Source organism: Capra hircus, chromosome 15 (assembly GCF_001704415.2).
Source record: "Capra hircus breed San Clemente chromosome 15, ASM170441v1, whole genome shotgun sequence".
NCBI classification, from domain to species: Eukaryota; Metazoa; Chordata; class Mammalia; order Artiodactyla; family Bovidae; genus Capra; species Capra hircus.
In genome coordinates this window covers 18,974,347-18,995,688 of record NC_030822.1, presented here as the reverse complement: position 1 = coordinate 18,995,688, position 21,342 = coordinate 18,974,347, and the positions used below count along the sequence as shown (strand labels likewise).

The window sequence follows — 21,342 nt, the reverse complement described above, 5'->3', positions numbered from 1 at the left end:
TCAGTTCAGTCACTCAGTTGTGTCCGACTCTTTGCGACCCCATGAATTGCAGCACGCCAGGCTTCCCTGTCCATCACCAACTCGCGGAGTTCACCCAAACTCACATCCATCGAGTCGGTGATGCCATCCAGCCATATCATCCTCTGTCGTCCCCTTCTCCTCCTGCCCCCAGTCCCTCCCAGCATCAAGAGTCTTTTCCAGTGAGTCAGCTCTTCACATGAGGTGGCCAAAGTACTGGAGTTTCAGCTTTAGCATCAGTCCTTCCAATGAACACCCAGGACTGATCTCCTTTAGAATGTACTGGTTGGATCTCCTTGCAGTCCAAGGGACCCTCAAGAGTCTTCTCCAACACCACCATTCATTCGTTGGCGCTCAGCTTTCTTCACAGTCCAACTCTCACATCCATACGTGACCGCTGGAAAAACCATAGCCTTGACTAGATGGATGTTTGTTGGCAAAGTAATGTCTCTGCTTTTGAATATGCTATCTAGGTTGGTCATATCCTTCCAAGGAGTAAGCGTCTGTTAATTTCATGGCTGCAGTCATCATCTGCAGTGATATTGGAGCCCAAATAAATAAAGTCTGGCACTTTCCACTGTTTCCCCATCTATTTCCCATGAAGTGATGGGACCAGATGCCATGATCTTCATTTTCTGAATGTTGAGCTTTAAGCCAACTTTTTCACTCTCCTCTTTCGCTTTCATCAAGAGGCTTTTTAGTTCCTCTTCACTTTCTGCCATGAGGGTAGTTAGTGTCATCTGCATATTAGAAGTATTTAAAAGGAATAAACTCACTAAATAAACTCATTTGAATAATATGGTGGTGAAACTGTAATATGACAGAAATGTGTGTTTGAATCTTCTAAAGATTTTATTTGCTCTAACTTGCTTTTCATCAATATAAGTCCTTCAGAGAGAATGCCACTGAATTAGTAACAAGATTCTAAACACGATGTAGTATTTTAGATATGATGGTCTTTCTTTTTAGGGCTTATGAGGAAATACTTTTTAGTGGTTCGTATGAGGCATTAAAAGAGTGTTGCAAGGAATGACAGGATTTTAGTCAAAAAAAACGAAATGAAATATTATATTTATGTCTGCTAAATAATGCCAGATTATTTATTCATAGGTTCATAACGTCACCTCTGCTACTTTATTGTATCACTTAGAGCAAGTTATTTAACGTTTCTGAGCCTAGTTTACCCATATGTAAAATATTAGCTACCTCAAAGAGTCTTATGAAACTCCATAATGCATGTAAAGCAATTAATACAGTCTTAGGACAATTTTATAAGTAGAAGCTACTTTTAAAAACAGTGTATGGTTTAAAGGAAATGTGTAGTGGTGACAAGGTAATAAGGAGTCTCCCTAATTATCCCCTCCGGGCCTGCCTTGGGTATATATGCTGCTTTATTCTTTGAGGCAGAGCCTGTGAGATCTAAGAAAAAGTAGCTGAATTTGTGTTCATAATGGTTAATTCAGCCGTTCTTTGGGGTAGTGGGAAAATTAATGTCCATTTTTCTCCACATGGCTGTCCCTTAAGTGAGCCACATTTATTATTCCACCACACGGAAGGGGCAGTTTTGCCACAAACCAGGTGACCTTGTGTGAGTGCATCTGTTTTGGACTCACTGTTCTTCTGTCTTTCCTTGGGCCAGTGTCATGGTGTCATTACCACGCTTGACAGTGTGCGTCCTCCTGCTCTTCCTTAAAGGCTTCTACATGACTTGCAGAATGTGTCAGTCCTACAAAAGACGCTTTCATTTTTGAAATATAGACATATTTCCTGGGAATGCTTGGGCAGTTATTTTCTTTCAGAGCTTTAAAAATGTTATAATCTGGTGACCATTATTTCTATAGGGAATTGGCTCCTTTGATGATGGTATGTCCTTCATACCATACATGATGGGTATGTACACAGAAGGGTACATTTATGGGTTTTTCTTTGGTTTAAGCAATTGATGTCTCTGTGTGTGTATAATTCTGCCTAGCCTTATATAAATTCCCTTTCTTCTCTATATTTTACTGTTAAAACTTTTCAGGCTTACAAATAATGTGAAAGGGTTTACAGTGGACATGCGTATGCTCACTACTTGGATGCTGCAATTAAGATTTTGCTACATAGCTTTATCACAGATACTCCCTCTGTCCATTTATCATTCCATCCTTTTCTCACGAGACAGTTCAAAGTTATAGATGTCTGCACATGGTACCATTATACACTTATGCATGCTACTCATAAAATAGCTTAGTATTTATTTGTGGTTCTTTTTTTGTAAGGACTTTTTTTATATAGTATAATGCACAAATCTAAGCATTATATCCCATTGAATTTTGACAAATGCATACACATGTGTAACCCAAATTCATGTGTGTCATCCTAGAAAATTCTCTCATGTCTCTTTCCATTCATTCTCTGTCCCTCCATCTTGACTTTTCATTTTTTCACAACACATTAGTTTTTCTCTTCTAGAACTTCACATCAGTGGAACACACCTTTTGTCTAAAGTTTATTTTACTCAAGGATTTTGTGATTTTTGGTATTTTTTCTTGTATCAGTAGATCATTTCTTTTTATTGATAAGTTTTTCTGGCACAAGAAGTTTTCCAAGCCTCCCTTATACTTTGCCTCTCAGTTTTGGAATCAGCCATTTCTCCAAGGGTCCGTACTTCCTTTTAAGTATGGGAATGGTATTTAGATGTCAAGAATTTGTTGTTTTAACAAGTAGATTCCAGGTTTTTTTTGGTGAAACTGTCTATCATTTAATTCATTCTCTTGAACAGTTTTATCATTAAGGTGCCTGTTATTATTTCAATAACTTGATAATTAGGGCTGCCTTTGTTAATTTTTCCTCTTTTTGTTTCTTTGCATTTGATTATAGTTCCTATTCGGAGAAGGCAATGTCAACCCACTCCAATACTCTTAGGCTGGTAACTTTTTGTTTGTTTGCTTGTTTCTTTAGTACTGGACCTTGGGTATTATTAAGTGTTAGACAGCATCATTCTTGGAGAAGGCAATGGCACCCCACTCCAGTACTCTTGCCTGGAAAATCCCATGGATGGAGGAGGCTGCAGTCCATGGGGTCACTAAGAGTCGGACATGACTGAGCGACTTCACTTTCATGCATTGGAGAAGGAAATGGCAACCCACTCCAGTATTCTTGCCTAGAAAATCCCAGGGATGGGGGAGCCTCGTGGGCTGCTGTCTATGGGGTCGCAAAGAGTCAGACACGACTGAAGCGACTTAGCAGCAGCAGCAGCAGCATCATTCTTGTGCTATTCCTGCTGAAAATAGATAACTTGAACCTCCTTGTGAGGAAACATTCAGTTCAGTTCAGTCGCTCAGTCATGTCCGACTCTTTGTGACCCCATGAATGGCAGCATGCCAGGCCTCCCTGTCCATCACCAACTCCCAGAGTTCACTCAGACTCACATCCATCGAGTCAGTGATGCCATCCAGCTATTTCATCCTCTGTCATCCCCTTCTCCTCCTGCCCCCAATCCCTCCCAGCATCAGAGTCTTTTCCAGTGAGTCAGCTCTTTGCATGAGGTGGCCAAAGTACTGGAGTTTCAGCTTTAGCATCATTCCTTCCAAAGAACACCCAGGACTGATCTGAACACAGATTGTGGGGCAGTCTACAAAATAACTAGTTTGTAGTCTTAAAAAATGACGATCTCATAAGGACCACAGAAATGCTGAGAAACTATCCCAGGTAAAGGGAGCTAAAGAGAAATGGGTCTAGGATTTATTTTTAAAAATTGTTTATTGTGAAAGAAGGCATTATTGAGACAGTTGGCAAAATCTGAATAGTAGTATCACATTAATATTAATTTCCTTGTTTTGACAGGAATTACATGCTGTAACTATGTAAGAGACTCCCCTTGTTTTTAGGAGGTAAACACTGAATGAAGCATTTAAGGGTAAAGGGATTCAGTGTTTGCATCTTAACTGTCAAATGATTTATAAAAATCATATTTGTATGTGTATATAAAAGATAATACAAGTGTGATAAAATGCTAATGTTTAGAAATCTGATTGAGAGTGTATAAGAATTCTTTGTATGTCAACTTAAAAAGTTATAACAGAAAAAATATGAGAAAAATAGTGATATATTTGCTGAGTTAAGTGAAATTTAAGAATTTCACCTGTAAGAAATGTGTCACCAGATTGAGAGATTGCTCACTTGGTGAGCAGCATCTAATCTTCTGCCTGCTCGTTACTGCACGGTCTTATGATTGAATAATGCATTTGTAGTAGTTCACAAAATACAGTGATCTATCTGATGATGCTGACGAACTTGGATTTTCACTGAGACTGCGTGGTCTCAGTGATGTGTTTAAGCCCTCCTACTTCGAGAACTTGGAAAGTTACTTCTGTGCTTTAGTTTCCTCATGGCTACAATGGGATAATACAGTGCCCACTTTAGAGCATTTTGTTAGAATTTAATGAGATAATGAGCATAAAACATTTAGTACAAAATCTGATTATTCAGTGGAGCTCAGTAAACATATTTTTGTCATTTTCAATATTTTTGAAAAATTGCAAATTAAATAATTTCATTAAATAATTTTTGTTGTCTGATTTAAACACACCATATAGATTATGAACTTCTGTTGACACCCACTGATGATACATTATAATTTTAACTATATCTCATAGTCAAATAAACTGAGAAGTTCAGGATTGTTTTGTACCCCCTCCTCATTGCCTGTAGTATAGCACCAACTCAGCTCCTTGGCTTTTCTCTCTTGATATTTATTAACAACAGTGTTCTCAGTTTTCTTTTCTGTAAAATGCAATTTTAAGATCTTGCCTACTGTGCTTGATAGGTAAAACACAAAACATGGACTTCCCTGGTGGTCCAGCAGTTAGGACTCCATGTTTCTACTGCAAGGGGCTCGGGTTCGATCCCTGGTCGGGGATTTAAGATCCCGCTCATTCCTCAAGGTGCTGCCAAAGAGTAAAAAAAACAAACAGGGAAAAAAAAAAAAAACCAACCCATGAAAAATAGTACTGTCTGTAAATGAAATAAATTTCTGACTCTACTTTTATAAAATATTAGTTCTTGGTCAGTCATAGGTTTGCAAATCATTGATGTGTACATCTTTTTGGATGTTGGGGTCTAAGTGATACATTTGGCATATTGGTAATGGCTATTAAATCTTTGCTGTCTCCTATCCTCTACCTCTGAGGTTTTATGTTTAATATATTTTGAAGATACTTATTACTGCAGTCCTTTGTACTTGGCGCTTTGATCTGGAGCATTGTGCAGCATACTTAAAAGATTAAGTGCCCTTGCAATAAGGATATTTTTAATTGTGCTATTTTTAGCCTACGACTCAAGCTACATTTGAATGAGTGTCTATTCTAAGAGCTTGTACTTTGATTACATTTCATCATGTTATTGAATAGTTGTAGTTACAATCATGAAAGCAATCTGTGTAAATATCCAATATTCTCTAGCCTTGTTATTGCCTATAGCAACAAGTTTCTTATCATGGTAAACATTCGTGACTTCAAAAAGAAAATATTTCTAGAAGTGATTGATTGGTTCTTTTAAAACTTATTTGCCTTTCTGTCATTGTTGAGGTTTTGTTGGTGGTTTTTCTTTTTTAAAAGCACCATTCTGCAGAATATTGAATCGAGTGCTGATTAAGCTAGAAACAAGCTACCTAATACATTTTAAGTTTTCTTTCTGTTAAAGGTCTGGTTGTACAAATGTTCTTTCATATTTTCATAAATTTTAGTTGCGTTATGATTTGAAAGATTCTTGGAGATCTTCCAGTTCCCTGTTGTACTTAGAGGCATCCTCTCCATGGTGTCCCCTGCAGACGGTATAGAGCCTCTCAGGGCCATCTCCAGTGTTCCTCCCTCCCGAGACTGCGTTCCTAGCTTCAGAGAGTCACACTTGGAAGTTATTGCTGATAATAAAAGAAAATGAAAAACTGGCTTAACACTGATTATGTGGTCTACTTTGATGGTAGTAATGTTAGAAGAAAACATGAAATTCCTATAAAATTTAGCTGATTGACAATTTTTAAACATTAGTCTTTTATTGTATAGTGGGAGACGCTTGTTTTAGAAACCAGTGTTGTGGAGATGTGTACTTCGGTCTCCTTTCCAGGTTGATTTGTGAAAGATAACTGCTGTTAAAACTTGGGTATGTATCCTTTGCTAGATTTGTTGTGTTTGTATAAATACATGTTTATTAGTACTGGTATTTTGTAACCACTTTAGGTCTTTGCTGTCTTTTGCTAAGTATAAGTCTTTGCCTGTTGAGTGCATGACGCTGTATTTATTAGTAATCACACCTACTGGATGGCCACATCTATAACACTATTGAGCTCATTCCCTAATAGCTTTTGTGAAAGATTGTTGCAGTCATCTTTTGGAACACAGCATCTGCCAAAATAAGAGCCTTATTTTAACTGAGAAGTGTCCTGCAGATATCTATGTATTTAACATGAAAGATTATTTATGGATAAGATGAGCAAATGCTTAAAGATCAGGAAGAGGACTAAGTAAAATGTCAGCTGTAGTTCTTTTCACATAAGTATATATCTCACATTTCCCAGTTAGTCTAAAAATCAAAGGTGACATGTTGAAAGAGAAAAAAGAACACATTAATGATAAGTATAGCATCTGAGTGGGAAGACTTCGAGCACGATAAAAGTCTGATAGTTTTAGTAATCTTGGAAATTGTTTATTTTAACATGCAACACTTATGGATCCTGAAGCCATAAAACCTGGCTTTGAATTCTGGCTATACTTCAAAATAGCTTTATGACCCTTAGGCAAGTTCGTTATGCTTGTGTCCGTTTCTTTGTCTGTTAAAAGGATTGACATGACCATCAAATGGGCTAATACTTATAAAGTGCTTAGAGCAATGCCCAGTTCTTAGTGCTAAGTACCTGTTTGATGTTCAGTCAGTTCAGTTGCTCAGTCGTGTGCAACTCTTTGTGACCCCATGGACCGCAGCACGCCAGGCTTCCCTGTCCTTCACCAACTCCTGGAGTTTACCCAAACTCATGTCCATTGAGTCAGTGATGCCATCCAACCATCTCATCCTATGTCGTCCCCTTCTCCTCCCACCTTCAATCTTTCCCAGCATCAGGGTCTTTTCCACCGAGTCGGTTCTTCACATCAGGTGGCCAGAGTATTGGAGTTTCAGCTTCAGCATCAGTCCTTCCAATATTCATTCAGGACTGATTTCCTTTAGGATGGATTTGTTGAATCTCCTTGCTGCTCAAGGGACTCTCAAGGAACTCTGAACACCACAGTTCAAAAGCATCAATTCTTCGGTGCTCAGCTTTCTATATAATCCAACTCTCACATCCATACACGACTACTGGAAAGACCAAAGCTTTGACTAGACAGACCTTTGTTGGCAAAGTAATGTCTCTGCTTTTTCATATGCTGTCTAGGTTGGTCATAACTTTTCTTCGAAGGAGCCAAGTGCCTTTTAATTTCATGGATGCAGTCACCATCTGCAGTGATTTTGGAGCCCCCAGAAATAAAATCTGTCACTGTTTCCATTGTTTCCCCATCTTTTTCCCATGAAGTGATGGGACCAGAGGCCATGATCTTAGTTTTCTGAATGTTGAGTTTTAAGCCAGCTTTTTCACCTTCCTCTTTCACCTTCATCAAGAGGCTGTTTATTTCTTCACTTTCTACCATAAGGGTGGTGTCATCTGCATATCTGAGGTTATTGATATTTCTCCCGGCAATCTTGATTTCAGCTTGTGCTTCATCCAGCCCAGCGTTTCTCATGATGTCCTCTGCATAGAAGTTAAATAAGCAGGGTGACAATATACAGCCTTGACTTATTCCTTTCCTGATTTGGAACCATTCTGTTGTTCCATGTCCAGTTCTAACTCTTGCTTCTTGACCTGCATACAGATTTCTCAGGAGGCAGATCAGGTGGTCTGGTATTCCCATCTCTTTCAGAATTTTCCACAGTTTGTTGTGATCCACATAGTCAAAGGCTTTGGCATAGTCAGTAAAACAGAAGTAGATGTTTTTCACTTTTTCGGTGATCCAACAGATGTTGCCAATTTGATCTTTGGTTCTTCTGTCTTTTCTAAAAATCCAGCTTGAACATCTGGAAGTTCATGGTTCACGTACTGTTGAAGCCTGGCTTGAAGAATTTTGAGTATTACTTTGCTAGCGTGTGAGATAAGAGCAATGGTGTGGTAGTCTGAGCATTCTTTGGCATTGCCTTTCTTTGGGATTGAAATGATGACTGACCTTTTCCATTCCTGTGGCCACTGCTGAGTATTCCACATTTCCTGGCATATTGAGTGCAGCACTTTGATAGCATCATCTTTTAGGATTTAAAGTAGCTCAACTGGAATTCCAGCACTTCCACTAGCTTTGTTCATGGTGACGCTTCCTAAGGCTCACTTGACTTCGCATTCCAGGATGTCTGGCTCTAGGTGAGTGATCACACCATCATGATTATCTGAGTTGTGAAGATCTTTTCTGTATAGTTCTTCTGTGTATTCTTGCCACCTCTTCTTAATACCTTCTGCTTCTGTTGCTGCTGCTGCTGCTAAGTCACTTCAGTCGTGTCCGACTCCGTTTGACTCCATAGATGGCAGCCCACCAGGCTCCCTCGTCCCTGGGATTCTCCAGGCAAGAACACTGGAGTGGGTTGCCGTTTCCTTCTCCAATGCATGAAAGTGAAAAGTGAAAGGGAAGTCGCTCAGTCGTGTCTGGCTCTTAGTGACCCCATGGACTGCAGCCTACCAGGCTCCTCAGTCCACGTTAAGCCAAATAATTTCTGTCCCTTATTGTGCCCATCTTTGCATGAAATGTTCCCTTGGTATCTCTGATTTTCTTGAAGAGATCTCTAGTCTTTCCCATTCTGTTGTTTTCCTCTATTTCTTTGCATTGATCACTGAGGAAGGCTTTCTTATCTCTCCTTGATATTCTTTGGAACTCTGCATTCAAATGGGAACTCTGCATTCACCTGATGTGAAGAACTGACTCACTGGAAAAGACCCTGATGCTGGGAAAGATTGAAGGTGGGAGGAGAAGTGGACAGCAGAGAATGAGATGGTTGGATGGCATCACTGACTCAATGGACATGAGTTTAAGTAAACTTCAGGAGTTGGTGATGGACAGGGAGGCCTGGCTTGCTGTAGTCCAGGGGGTCACAAAGAGTCGGACATAACGACTGAACTGAGCTGATTCAAATGGGTATATCTTTCCTTTCCTCCTTTGCCTTTCGCTTCTCTTCTTTTCATAGCTTTTTGTAAGGCCTCCTCAGACAATCATTTGTCTTTTTGCATTTCTCTTCCTTCAGGATGGTGTTGATCACTGCCTCCTGTACAAGATCATGAAGCTCCATCCATAGTTCTTCAGGCACTCTCTATCAGATCTAATCCCTTGAATCTATTTGTCACTTCCACTGTATAATCATAAAGGATTTGATTTCGGTCATACCTGAATGGTTTAGTGGTTTTCCCTGCTTTGTTCAATTAATGTCTGAATTAGGCAATAAGGAGTTTATGATCTGAGCCACAGTCAACTTCCAGTCTTGTTTTTGCTGACTGTTTTTGCTTGATGTTATTGCTGTCCTTATATGTATTTTAAAGGATTTACACTGTTTAAAGGATTTATACTGAATGAAAACTGGGTTTAGAAAATGGCAGCATAATACTTCTTAAATTTGATTGTCCTAGAAAGCTAAAGACTAATCAAAAAAGGCATAGAACTATTAGAAAACATAGGTCAGTTAGTATATTCTTAGAAAGAAAATGAAGTTGTTCAGTTGTGTCTGACTTTTGCGACCCCATAGACTTAGCCTGCCTGGCTCCTCCATCCATGGGATTTTCCAGGCAAGAATACTGGAGAGGTTTGCCATTTCCGTCTCCAGGCGATATTCCTAACCCAGGGATTGAACCCGGGTCTCCTGAATTGCATGCAGACCTTTTACCTTCTGAGACACCAGAGAATCCTAGTGTCTTCTAATTCTGTGGAAAATAAAGCTAGAACATAACTTTAGTTGAATTGTTACAAGTAACTTTGGTGTCTGTTTCTAGGTTTCCTGTTTGTTTGACTTTCTGTGTTTCTTTCAGTCACAAACTTATCATTGAGATGGTATAGTATAGAGAAAGGTTTTTGGAATAAGGCATTTGAAGTCTCAATTCCATCACTTTCTGGGTAACTTTTGGTTCTGTATCAGTTATCTGTTTCTGGGTGACAGCTCCAAAGCTTAATTGCTTCAAAAACGATTTATTATTTCTCATGATTCTGTGGACTGACTGTACTCAGTTGAGGGGTTCTTTTGTTTTACGTGGAACATTTTGTTTACCGCATTTTTGATCTCGAAACAGAGGAACAAGGCAGAAATCTATTTTTAGAATATCTTCTTTAAGTGAGATAAAGTGTTAAAAATGATTTCTGTGATGTTGGCTGCTGTTAAAGCTCAGTAAGTTGTGTTGACTTTATTTTATAGTCAAAACATTTCAATTGTCCCTAATGTGAAGTGGCTAGCATGTCAAGGTCTTCTTGGTTGATACCTGTTTGGCTCATGTATTTAATAAAGATATTTATAACAGAATGCTAACAGCTTCTACTGTTTGATCAAGTAATTCACTGAACAAACGGATGAGTGAATACCTACTATATGCCGGCAGTATTCTCAGTGCTGTGAATATAGAACTGAAAAAATTAAAGTTCTTTCCCTCATGGTTTTATATTCTAGTAGGGGAGGGGAAAACATAATGAGAAAGCATATCAGTTGGTGGCAGGTGCTATAGACAACAGAAAAGCAAGATAAAGGAGGAGAGGTAAGTATACGCGCTGGCAGGGCTTACCCTTCTGTTTAAGGTGGTAAAGGAAAACTTCCTATCCGGTCTTTGGACAGAAACACAAAGTAAGAATGCAGGGATCGCGTCCTGCTTTCCCCTCTGACAGGAACCTTCTCCTAATAAATGTAAAGGTTTTGAGGCAGCAACTATGATTAGAAGCAGTAAGGAGGCCCGTACAGGTGGATCAGAGCAAGCAAATGGGATAATGGTAGGAAATGTTAAATAGATTTCCTGAGGGCAGAATCTCGTCTGACCTTGTACAGACCATTGTGAAGAATTTGGCCTTACTGTGAGGCAGGAAGAAGCTGCTAGCAGGTTTGAGGCGAAGAGTGATGTGGTATGACCTGTGTAACAAGTGGATCACTCTGGCTGCTAAGTTGAGAGTAGATGGTAGAGGACAGGGTGGAACCAAGAACAGTTAGGAAGCTTGCAGCAAGAGATGCTGATGGCTTGGATTGTGGTTTTAGCCGTAAAGGTGGGGCAAAATGGTCAAATTCTGAATCTGTTTTGAAGATAAAGTCAATGGGATTTGCTGATAGTTGTGAAAAGTGAGAGTCAGATTTGATTCTCACACCAGTTATGTGCCTGAGAAATTAGGAGGATAGAGTTGTCATTTCCTGAGATCGGGAAGGCTGGAGGAAGAGTGGGTTGGAGGGAACTGTGAAGATGTTTTGAACGTGTTCAGTTTGAGATATCTAATAATTGACAGTAAGAGATACTGAGTAGACAGTTGGATAGGGAATTCTAAAGTTGGGGGAGAGAGGTCTGGTTTAGAGATGCACATTTGGGTTTAAGAATAAAGGTGATATTTAAAACCATGTGATTCTTGAGATCACCTAAAGGGAAGTGAATGTAGGTAGAGAATACAGGTATCTAAAGACAGCCTTGGGACACCCCAGAATTTAAAGGTGGTGGAAATGAGATGGAACTGGAAAGGAATCTGAGAAGGGAGTGCTGGTGAGGTAAAGAGAGCAGAGTGGTGTCCTGGCAGTCAGCTGCAGACTGTTTAATGCAGGAGAGCACAGTCAACTGTGTCAGATGCTGCAAGCCAGATAAATCAAGGATGTGGCAATGCAGGGGCTGATGGTGACTTTGACAGGACCTATTTTGGTGGAATGATGGGGTAATGAAAGCCTGATTAGAGTTGAGTTCAAGACAGGGGCAGAATTGGAGGCAGCTTTTCTTAACAATGCTTTTAAGAAGGCCTGGTTTAAGAGGGAACAGAGAAACGGATGATGGCTGAAGGAGGTTATGTAAACAAGAACGTTTTTTCTTTTCTCTCAAAATGGGAGATATGGAATAGTCATGTCTTTATGTTGGGGGGTGGGGAGAGGGAGGGAGGGAAAAAGGGAGGGAGAGATTGGTGATGAGAGAGACTGGGAAACTGGTGGAATGATGTACTTCAGTGAGTGAGCATGGGTACCTTAGATAAAAGTACTGACAGATGCAAGTGGGCTAGTAGATGTGGTGGTGAGAATGTAGAAGTTTCTTTCAGATATCCCCCCACCCCCGCCAAATGAAGCTGGATGCAAGGACAACAGTCAGGAATGAGGATGGGGAGGAGGTGATGGTTTGAGAAGAGAGGAGGTGTGAATTAGGACAGTGGGAGTATGAATAAATTTGTAAAAGTATATGCTGTTTTACATTTTACACAGATTCTTTTACCTAGTCGTTCAGATAATTTTCAGAGTATGCTGCATCAGTAAAACCCATTTCAAAAATGAAAATACTAAGCCTTGGGTAAATTACTTGGTGGGATTGCTAGGTATCTAAAGTGTTTAAAATCTAGCTCTCTCTAGATGATTTTCATTGTTGGGAGTCATGAATCCTTACCAGACGCAAAGATTTGTCTTCCCAGAACTTTATGCGTAGTAGCACTATAGCAAAACATTCTTAGGAAATTTACCCTTAGATTTACCCATGACCCCATGCTCCTTTTATATTGGGTTCCCAGTAGATGGTCAAGAAGTTGCTGTTATTTTTTAGTGCCCTAGAGGTTTGAAAAAGAGGTGTAGCGCAGGATTAGCTCAATTGAAAAGCCTGCTGCATTGAAAATCAGCAGTTTCTTCAACACTAGAACCCTTTCCCCCCTTTTGGATATTTATTTCGTCAAAGGCATTTTCTTCCTGTACCAATCAGTTCTCTGAGGAAGTGATTGTTTTTGGTGTATAGCTCTTCTGCTCCGACCTTCTTCAGCCCTGGAGTACATTCTGGCTCAATAGCCTGGTGAGGTGGCATGGCCTTTCCTGGTTAACTTTTCATTTTTCATATAGCTAGAAAGTGGAAACAACCCAAGTATCCATCATCTGATGAATGAATAAGTAAGTTTGGCATACCCATACAATGGAATATCATTCTGCAGTAAAAAAGAAGTGCTGGTACATGCTGCAACATGGTTGAACCCCAGATGAAAGAAGCTCGCCATAAGAGATCACATGTACCATTCCATTCGTATGATATGTCCCGAACAGGCAGAGCTAAAGAGACAAAGGAGATTTGTGGTGGTCTAGGGATGGAGAAGTTTGGAAAAAATGGGGGGTGACTGGTAATGGATGAAGGACTTCTTGTGATGGTGATGAAAATGTTCTAAAGTTGATTGCGTTAATGGTTGTATAATTCTGTGAATATACTAAAAGCCATTGGATTGTACCATTTGAACAAATAAATTGTATGGTATATGAATTATGTCTTAATAAAACTGTTTATTTTTAGAAATACCTTCTGTGTCACCTACCTCAAGGAAGACTTTTAATTTTATTATTTTTATCTTTTTTGAGTTTACCATTTATTTACCTTTTCCAAGTTTGTGCTACTTTTCTCTGGTGTCTTCTTCTTGTCAAAAGTAGAGCGAAGCATGTAGCTGTCCATTTGTATATAAAGGAAATGGCAATCCACTCCAGTATTCTTGGCCTGGAAAATCCCATGGACAGAGGAGCCTGGCAGGCTACAGTCCAGGGGGTCGCAAGAGTCGGACAGGACTTAGTGGCTACACCACCACCACCAGAGGCGTATCATCAAGAGAAGCCCTGATAACTGTAGTTCTCATTTTTACTGAGTGACATCCCTGACAGCGTCATCAGAATCTGGGCTTTAGTTGTGTCGTTTCAGAAATGATTTGATCAGTGTCCTAGACTTAACCAGACCTGGGTTGTTCCTGTCACTAAACTCTCAAGAGACTGAAATATATCAGCTTTATGCTAGTTTTATTAACTTTAGTGAGAAACATTAGGCAGGCTAAATAGTCAAGTTGGCCTAACTGTTGTATTTTCTGTATCTGAAAAGACAGATTAGGAGCCATATCATGGTCACCACTTTCTTGATGGCCTTGAAATCATTGCATGATCCTAGCCTAATGGCATTTGTCAGGATAACCCAGGGCATCTTTCTCTTATGAGAATATACAACTGTTCCTCAAACTTGACATACCGAGTTCCTGAACTGAGACATCCTTTTTCCCAACAGGGCTAGGCTTCTCTGCCAGTAATTGAATTTTCAACTTAAATAAAAATGAAATAAAGTAAAATGTTCAATTAATAGTCACCTTTTCTGAGTGACAGTATTTCACCATGTTCTTATTTGAACTATCTACCTCTAACATTCTTTTTGAGTTCTCTAGCAAAGACCCACAGACCATTCAAAGTTTAGTTTACCCACTTAAAAAAATTTTTTTTTTAGCTTACCCACTTTACCTCGATTTTATATCAGTATTTCAAGGCTTCAGAAAAGTAAAAAGGACTTGGTTTTAATGAATATTGGTAAGTTTTATTAGTCACATAGCAAAAAAGGAAACATGGCATTTATGCATAGCCTTTCTTACCGTATAACCTAAGTTTTTGAATCTGTTTGTGGATTTGACACCTGCCTTCTAATTGTGTTATTATTTATAGAGTGGTAAAGTGGTTTAGTTATACTCTCTATCCAGTGGACGTGTTTAATGTGTGCCTTGCCTGTCTACAGAAGTACACATGTCTGTTCCCTGCCATATCCTTGGCACACCACTCACATTACAGATGCTCAGAAGGGAGTTAAGGTGGATAAGAAAAGAAGTGGAAGAATTTCCTTTAGGTGTAGAACACAAGGTTTATTTTGAGAGTCGTCCATAAATCAGACTATCTGCTATGGTCATTTATATTCAAAAGTATATTTAGCCCAGAGAAGTAATTTGAGAGCCAGTTAAGATATATTCAGAAAACTAAGCTTTATTCATTACGTTACAGCTGGGTATATTATTCTTTTGTGCGTAGTTTGATTTTTAAGGTTTACTGTATTGTAAGACTGGCTGGCTGAGCTCTGATAGCTCTGGCAGTTTCATCTAGATTGTAAATGCTTGAAGGTGTTTTCACATGTGATGATACATATAGAAAATATAACATTTTGTGGTATGCTGTGGTAAACGGAAGAGAATTTGAGTATGTTTGACTCAGACTTGGTGAAGAAATGTATTGCATTTTCTTTATGATATTTATGTTTTACAAAATAAAATACAAAAGCTTAGGGGAAGATGGCTGCGGCAGCCTTGGAATTGTGCTGTTTGGATCCACTTCAAGAGAACCTGCTGTGAAGAGCGATTAACTGGCAGCCTCCACCTGTTGTGCCTGTTAGATAAGGCAGCAGTGCTGGGCAGAGGCCCATTCTTTTGGGCTGCTCCCAGCTAGTGACCAAGCACACTGGGGGCCCTAGAGCTACGCTGTGCTAGTTTGATGGGGACCTACTCTAGCAGATAATTTTTGCTTAGAGACTCTCCACTGACCCTGCCAAGACTCTTCTCTTAACAGTCCTGCAGTCGGATAGAAGTCCTAATTCTTCCTTTGCCCCTCTTTCACAGCTGTCAGAACTGCTCGAGGTCTGAGGCTCTCTTCGCCTACTCCTGCTTCATCTTCCTCTGTATCCTTCAGAGACATTTTCTCCCCAAGAAATTTTTTGCACATCTCATCTGCTTCTCAGGATTTTAAACTGATGCAATAATACATAATGAATTTGTATAAAATTTGCAATTAAAATTCTTGTTTAAAAATGAAATATTTGAGTTTGCTTCCCTAAATATAACTTTTGAATCTTAGATTTTGTGTTTGAAATGGTTTTATACAATTTGTAATCAAGATTTTTAAAAGATAAGTCTATATTCTTATCACGATCAAAGTGGCTCACTCACTAAATGGTAGCAAATGGCAGAAAGAATTCATCACTCTTTGTCCACTTGACAGAACTCTTTTCTTATTGTTGACCAGATTTCAAGCAGTTTTTGTCTCTTTAAGTTGTATGTCCTAAATACTATTATCTTGTTAGTTTTCTTGCATTACCAAATACAATGTTGAAATTTTCTACAGTAGTCCATTTCTAGTCTTGTGAATTTTTTGTATCATTTCAAAATAACCATGAAGCCCTTACACACAGCTATAGCTCTGTAAGTCTTTAGGATTCAATTTAATACATGATTAACTATTACTAGTGAATCTCATTTACTCCATACTTTTTGAAACTAGCTGCCTTTTGCTTTGAACCTTTTGAAGTATAGGTTAGTATATACTTTATAAACTCTTGTGCTCATTTCTCTCTCTTTCTGCCTAGACTTTTATTCTTCTGATGCCTAGTTCAGACCCACATTTCACACTGATGCTTTCTTTCCTTTGTGTGAATCAACCTGTGTTGGCATGGCTTATTTAAATGTTTATTGAGTGCATATTTTCTGCTATGTTCTGTGTATAAAATAGTGAACAAAAGATAAAATCTTGTGAATATGATAATAAATATTATTTAGGGTAAGCCTTTTCTTTCTGTAGTAGTTTAGCATTTGATTACATCTGAATATAATTTACATGTATACATCTACACAGTTACAGAGTTAAGTAGTCAAAAGAGTAAAGGCTTTTTATAACTTATGTTTTAAGGTTCTTTTATTCCTCTTAGTATCTCCCCATGACACTTACTTGTTTTTAACAAGTACTGTGGATTAAGAATCTACTGAATCTTAAATATTAATTGCAGCAGAGATACTCAGGAGTAGAGTCAATAGACAGATCCCAAATCTATGGTAGCAATTTATTATCTTTTGAACTTATTTCGAACAGAACTGTAGGGAGGAGATGGAATTGTCTTTCCCATTGGGTTTAACTATTGAGTCTAGGGCTTTGGTTCTTTTGCCATATATTGGAATCAGCTGGAGAGGTTTAAAAACCACTGATGCCTTTGTCCCATCCTCAGAGTTTCTGATTTAATTGGTATGGGTGTGGCCAGCACAAAAATTGTAATGTGCAGCCAAGATTGAGAACCACTGCATTAGGAGATAATGACAATCAGCACTCTTAAGTTTTAAAAAAATTGGCAGAAGGACTTTTTTAAACTGTATTAAATAAGTATACTGAGAGATCCTGGGAACAGTGTCACCCCAGTAGTAATGAGGACGCATGTTGTTCATTGAAGGAGTTCCGACTTAGAGCGTCAGAATAAGTAATTATAGTATTGAATTGTAACCCATTGAATAAAATAGGAATCCATTATACTTACATAGGTAAATAAATGGATAAATTGAAATTGGATTCCAGCCTCAAAGTGCTTCACAAAAACTTCATTACAAAGGGGAAAGAAGAAACTTGATAGTGAAGAAATCTATCAGATACCATGTTATCAAGTAATCAAAGTGAGCATTATCAGTAGTGCTGCAAAGGTTTGTACCACCTGATAGCATATAATGAGGAAGGAAAACCATCACTTTTAAAACATTTCTCCCAAAGATTATAACCTGGATCTAATGATAAGAAGATGTCAGACAGACCCGTACTAAGGGATATTCTACAAATAACTGGCCTGTAATATCTTATCCCAGGATCATAGAAATCAAGGAAAGACTTGAGGGATTCTTCCATATTGGAAAAGACTTAAAGAGAGATGTCAGCTAAATGCAGTACATGATTCAGAATTGGGTTCTTTTGCCATGAAGGACATTATCTGTGCAATTGGCCCAACTTCGAGTCTAAGGCTTAGCTGGTGAAAATGTATCAGTATTTGTTTCCTGACTTTGATGATTGTGTTGTGATTAATGTAATCTTGTATGTAGGAAATACAAAGCATGCCAGTATTTGGCAAATTACTCTCAGTAGTAGAAATGGTTTTATACAATTAGGAAAAAGTATTTATTGTACTGTTTTTATAACTTCTCTGTACCATTGAGATTGTTCAGGATAACCATGATTGTATAACTTTGGAATTAGAGAACTGTATGTGAAACTTCTCTTAGAATGTTAATTTTCTTAAGGGAAAGTCATGGAAGTAGCAACGTAATTTATCTGAGAATTGTATCTTTCATGGAATACATTTTCCAGATAATCAAAGCTCTATAAGTGCTAAAATGCTTTTTAACTGTTTTGATGTACTCTGTAGTTTTCTGCCCTCTAAGGCAGAATATGGTGAACTTGGTCTTGTCTGTTTTGGAGAACAAATAACCCAGTTTTATCATTATCTTCTGAAGTAAGGCCTCGGCCTGGATCCGTGGTTGGTCTTCGGGGTTGGTCTGGTCTGGTTTGCGTCTTGCCTCTCAGCGTCTGGCTTTCAGCTCTGCTGATGTCATGGTGTGTGTATCTGATAATCTGTCAGTCTCTTTCTAGTGTGTGACTTCTGCTGTCGTCTCAAAAAACAAGATCTACGCTTTTCCTTTTTTTTTTTGCTGTCGTGTTAATAAAATTTAGATTGGGTATAGATATTTTATCATCGTGGTGGTGTTCTCATGTTGTTGTTGTTTAGTAGCTAAGTTGTGTCCAACTCTTTGTGACCCCATGGACTGTAGCCCGCCAGGCTCCTCTGTCTGTGGGATTTTCTAGGCAAGAATACTGGAGTGGGTTGCCATTTCCTTTTCCAGGGGATCTTCCCAACCCAGGGATCAAACCTGGATCTCCTGCGGGCGAATTCTTTACTGCTAAGCCACCAAGGAAGCTCCCCATTGTACTCATAGCATCCCTTTAAGTTTAATTCAGGATTATGGTTAGGTGTGAAAGAGTTCTGAAAAATGATGAATTACTGTGACTAGATGATTTTTCTCTCATTTTATGAGCTTTTCTTTGAATATAAGATGAATTGGATAATTTTACAATCATTTTTTAAATTTTTTGAATTTCAGAGCTCCAGAGATTATATTGGGGTTGCCATTTTGTGAAGCCATAGACATGTGGTCACTGGGATGCGTGATTGCAGAATTATTCCTTGGATGGCCTCTCTACCCAGGAGCCTTGGAGTACGACCAGGTAACAGAACTGTTATGATAATCCAGTGGAGTTGGTAGAATGTATAGAAAAACAGTAGACTTATAGGAATATTTCCCCAGGCATACAATACATGTGAAGCCCTTGTTAGAATAAAATAGCAAAACCAGGGATCTTATGGAATTAAAATTCAAGATCTCAAAACAGAATCTGATTTTTAAAGTGTTTTCATAACCAAAGTTGTAATTTCATAAACAAAGTTGTAATCCACGTGCCTGAAAACCAGTTTTGTAAACCTCTTGGGAGAATTTTTTTTAGTCCCAATTTTTATATTGTAGGTATATATACAAAGGGCTGGACTGTGTCCATTTAAATAATAATGCTTTGCCTGGGTGACAGATTTTGGTGATGGATGCAATGTCAGCCTGTCCCAAGAAATAAAAGGCATCGTAACTACTGGTCTTGAGACAGCACCTTTTGTTGGTCTTAAATAACTCAGTTACCTGACCCCTGTTTAGTATTTTTCACTGTTTTTGATGGTGCTAAAAGTCTGGCTTAAGATTATTTGAAATGATTCTCCATAGAATCCAGCAAGTCACCTCATTACACACTTTTCATGGTGGTTTTCAGGTATATTCATTAGTCTTTCTAAGCTACTAGACAATATTGTTTGCTATTCTCTTGGTTTTTATTACCAAGATTGTCGTTTGAAGTACTTGTCTTCTTCACATTTTGAAAGGGTTTTATAGCATGCCTCCCTTATTAGAAAGAGATATATACTCAACTCATATTTTAGTGAAAAATGTTAGCATTAACAAGTTACATAAATTTTGTTTGGCTTATATTTCTATTTAAATGATATACTATTTAACTTTTAGATATGAAAAAATAGGAAGTAGAACATTTTAAAAGCATGCATGACATAACTAGCAAGATAGCTGATTTCTAGGGTTTAGCTTTCTTCATAAAAGGGGATATGAGAGGTAGTTAATTTAGTGACTTAAATGTTGCTGAGACTCTAAAAATCATTTAATATTAATTATTAGGTGTTATTGTTAACTTTAATCTCATCCTCTTCCAAAAACTTTCTACCCATGAAACTTCCTTTAGGCCAGGTTTTTTTTTTTTTTTTTTTTAATTCTCTAACTTTCCCTCTCCCTGTTCAACATACCTCTTAAAAGACCATTTCTGTAAAAATTTCCATAGATTTTTACCTTCTTTCATCTTTTAACCCAATCATTAACTTTGATTCAGATGCCAAGCTAACTAGTTTTGAAAGAATTAATGATCTGGTTGAAAAGTCCCATAATGCCTTGGGTGCTGAAGTACTGAGGAACCTGTCAGATGCTGGAAATACACCTTTGGCTTGTGGACCGCCAGTTATGGCATGAATAGTGCTCTGGAACAGGACACCATCTAGTGGGAGTATAATTGCTATTTTACTCTGAATTTGGACCTTGTAGTTAGTCTTGGACAACTCATCTTGATACTGAAAAGGACTCTATAAATTCAGTTTTTCTAAAATCTATAATAAAAAAACAAAAGTGAGAAAAAATTGTTATCTGATTCAGATTAACAATATTTTCAGAATGTGTATTATTTTAATTCCAAAAGGTCATAATAATTGAAAAAAGTTACTAGCATACAGCATCAATAGTTACAGAGTTATCAACCCAGTATTTTAAAAGTTATTTTCCAAAATAAATGTATGCAAACCAATAGGAATGATGATTTTGTTGTTGTTCCAGTCTTAGACTTCATACTCATTTTCAAATATGATGCTTGCTTGGTTTTGATGAATGCCTGTTTTCAGGGCTATCCTGAAATAGAAGGGCTATCCCTTGTCTTCCTAATTTGAAGTTTTATTTTTTATTTTTTATCCTAAATTGGTTTTGGACTCTGAAATGCATTTTTGCATTAAAATGTTCACATGAGTGGAATTTTGTTGTTGTTGTTGTTGTTTTGGTTGTTTTTTTTACTTTATTTATGTGGTTGAATTTCATAAAATTTCCTCAGCTCCCTGGATTATGATCATCTAATCAGGATGTGAAAGGGCATGCCTCTCTCTGTTACCTGTTTCCTGTTCTAGGCATCAGCTCCTGTGATATACTTGGATACCCAGTTGGGGCATTGTTGCTTTTTATTTTTTTACTTATTTTTTGCCTTTCAGTGGCAGTGCAGTGGGCAGTAGTAGTAAAATTACTAATTAATACTTATTGAATTATTTTATGTGCCAGAAACTGTCAACACTTTAACTCATTTAATATTTACAACAACCCTATGAAGTTTTATAGATGAGGAAGCCAAGGTGTGGGGAAGTTTAATAACTTGCAG

At 38.1% G+C, this 21,342-nt stretch overlaps 1 protein-coding gene across 6 annotated transcripts in view; it reads left to right on the top strand.

Moving 5' to 3' along the window:
* The window catches only part of HIPK3 (homeodomain interacting protein kinase 3), an 83,823-nt gene that overhangs the window by 39,273 nt on the left and 23,208 nt on the right, over positions 1-21,342 (top strand). For all 6 annotated transcript variants that reach the window (XM_018059266.1, XM_018059268.1, XM_018059267.1 and 3 more), the window contains exon 3: positions 18,927-19,050. In XM_018059266.1, the coding sequence (XP_017914755.1) occupies positions 18,927-19,050 (124 nt within the window). The remainder of the gene's footprint in view (positions 1-18,926; positions 19,051-21,342) is intronic.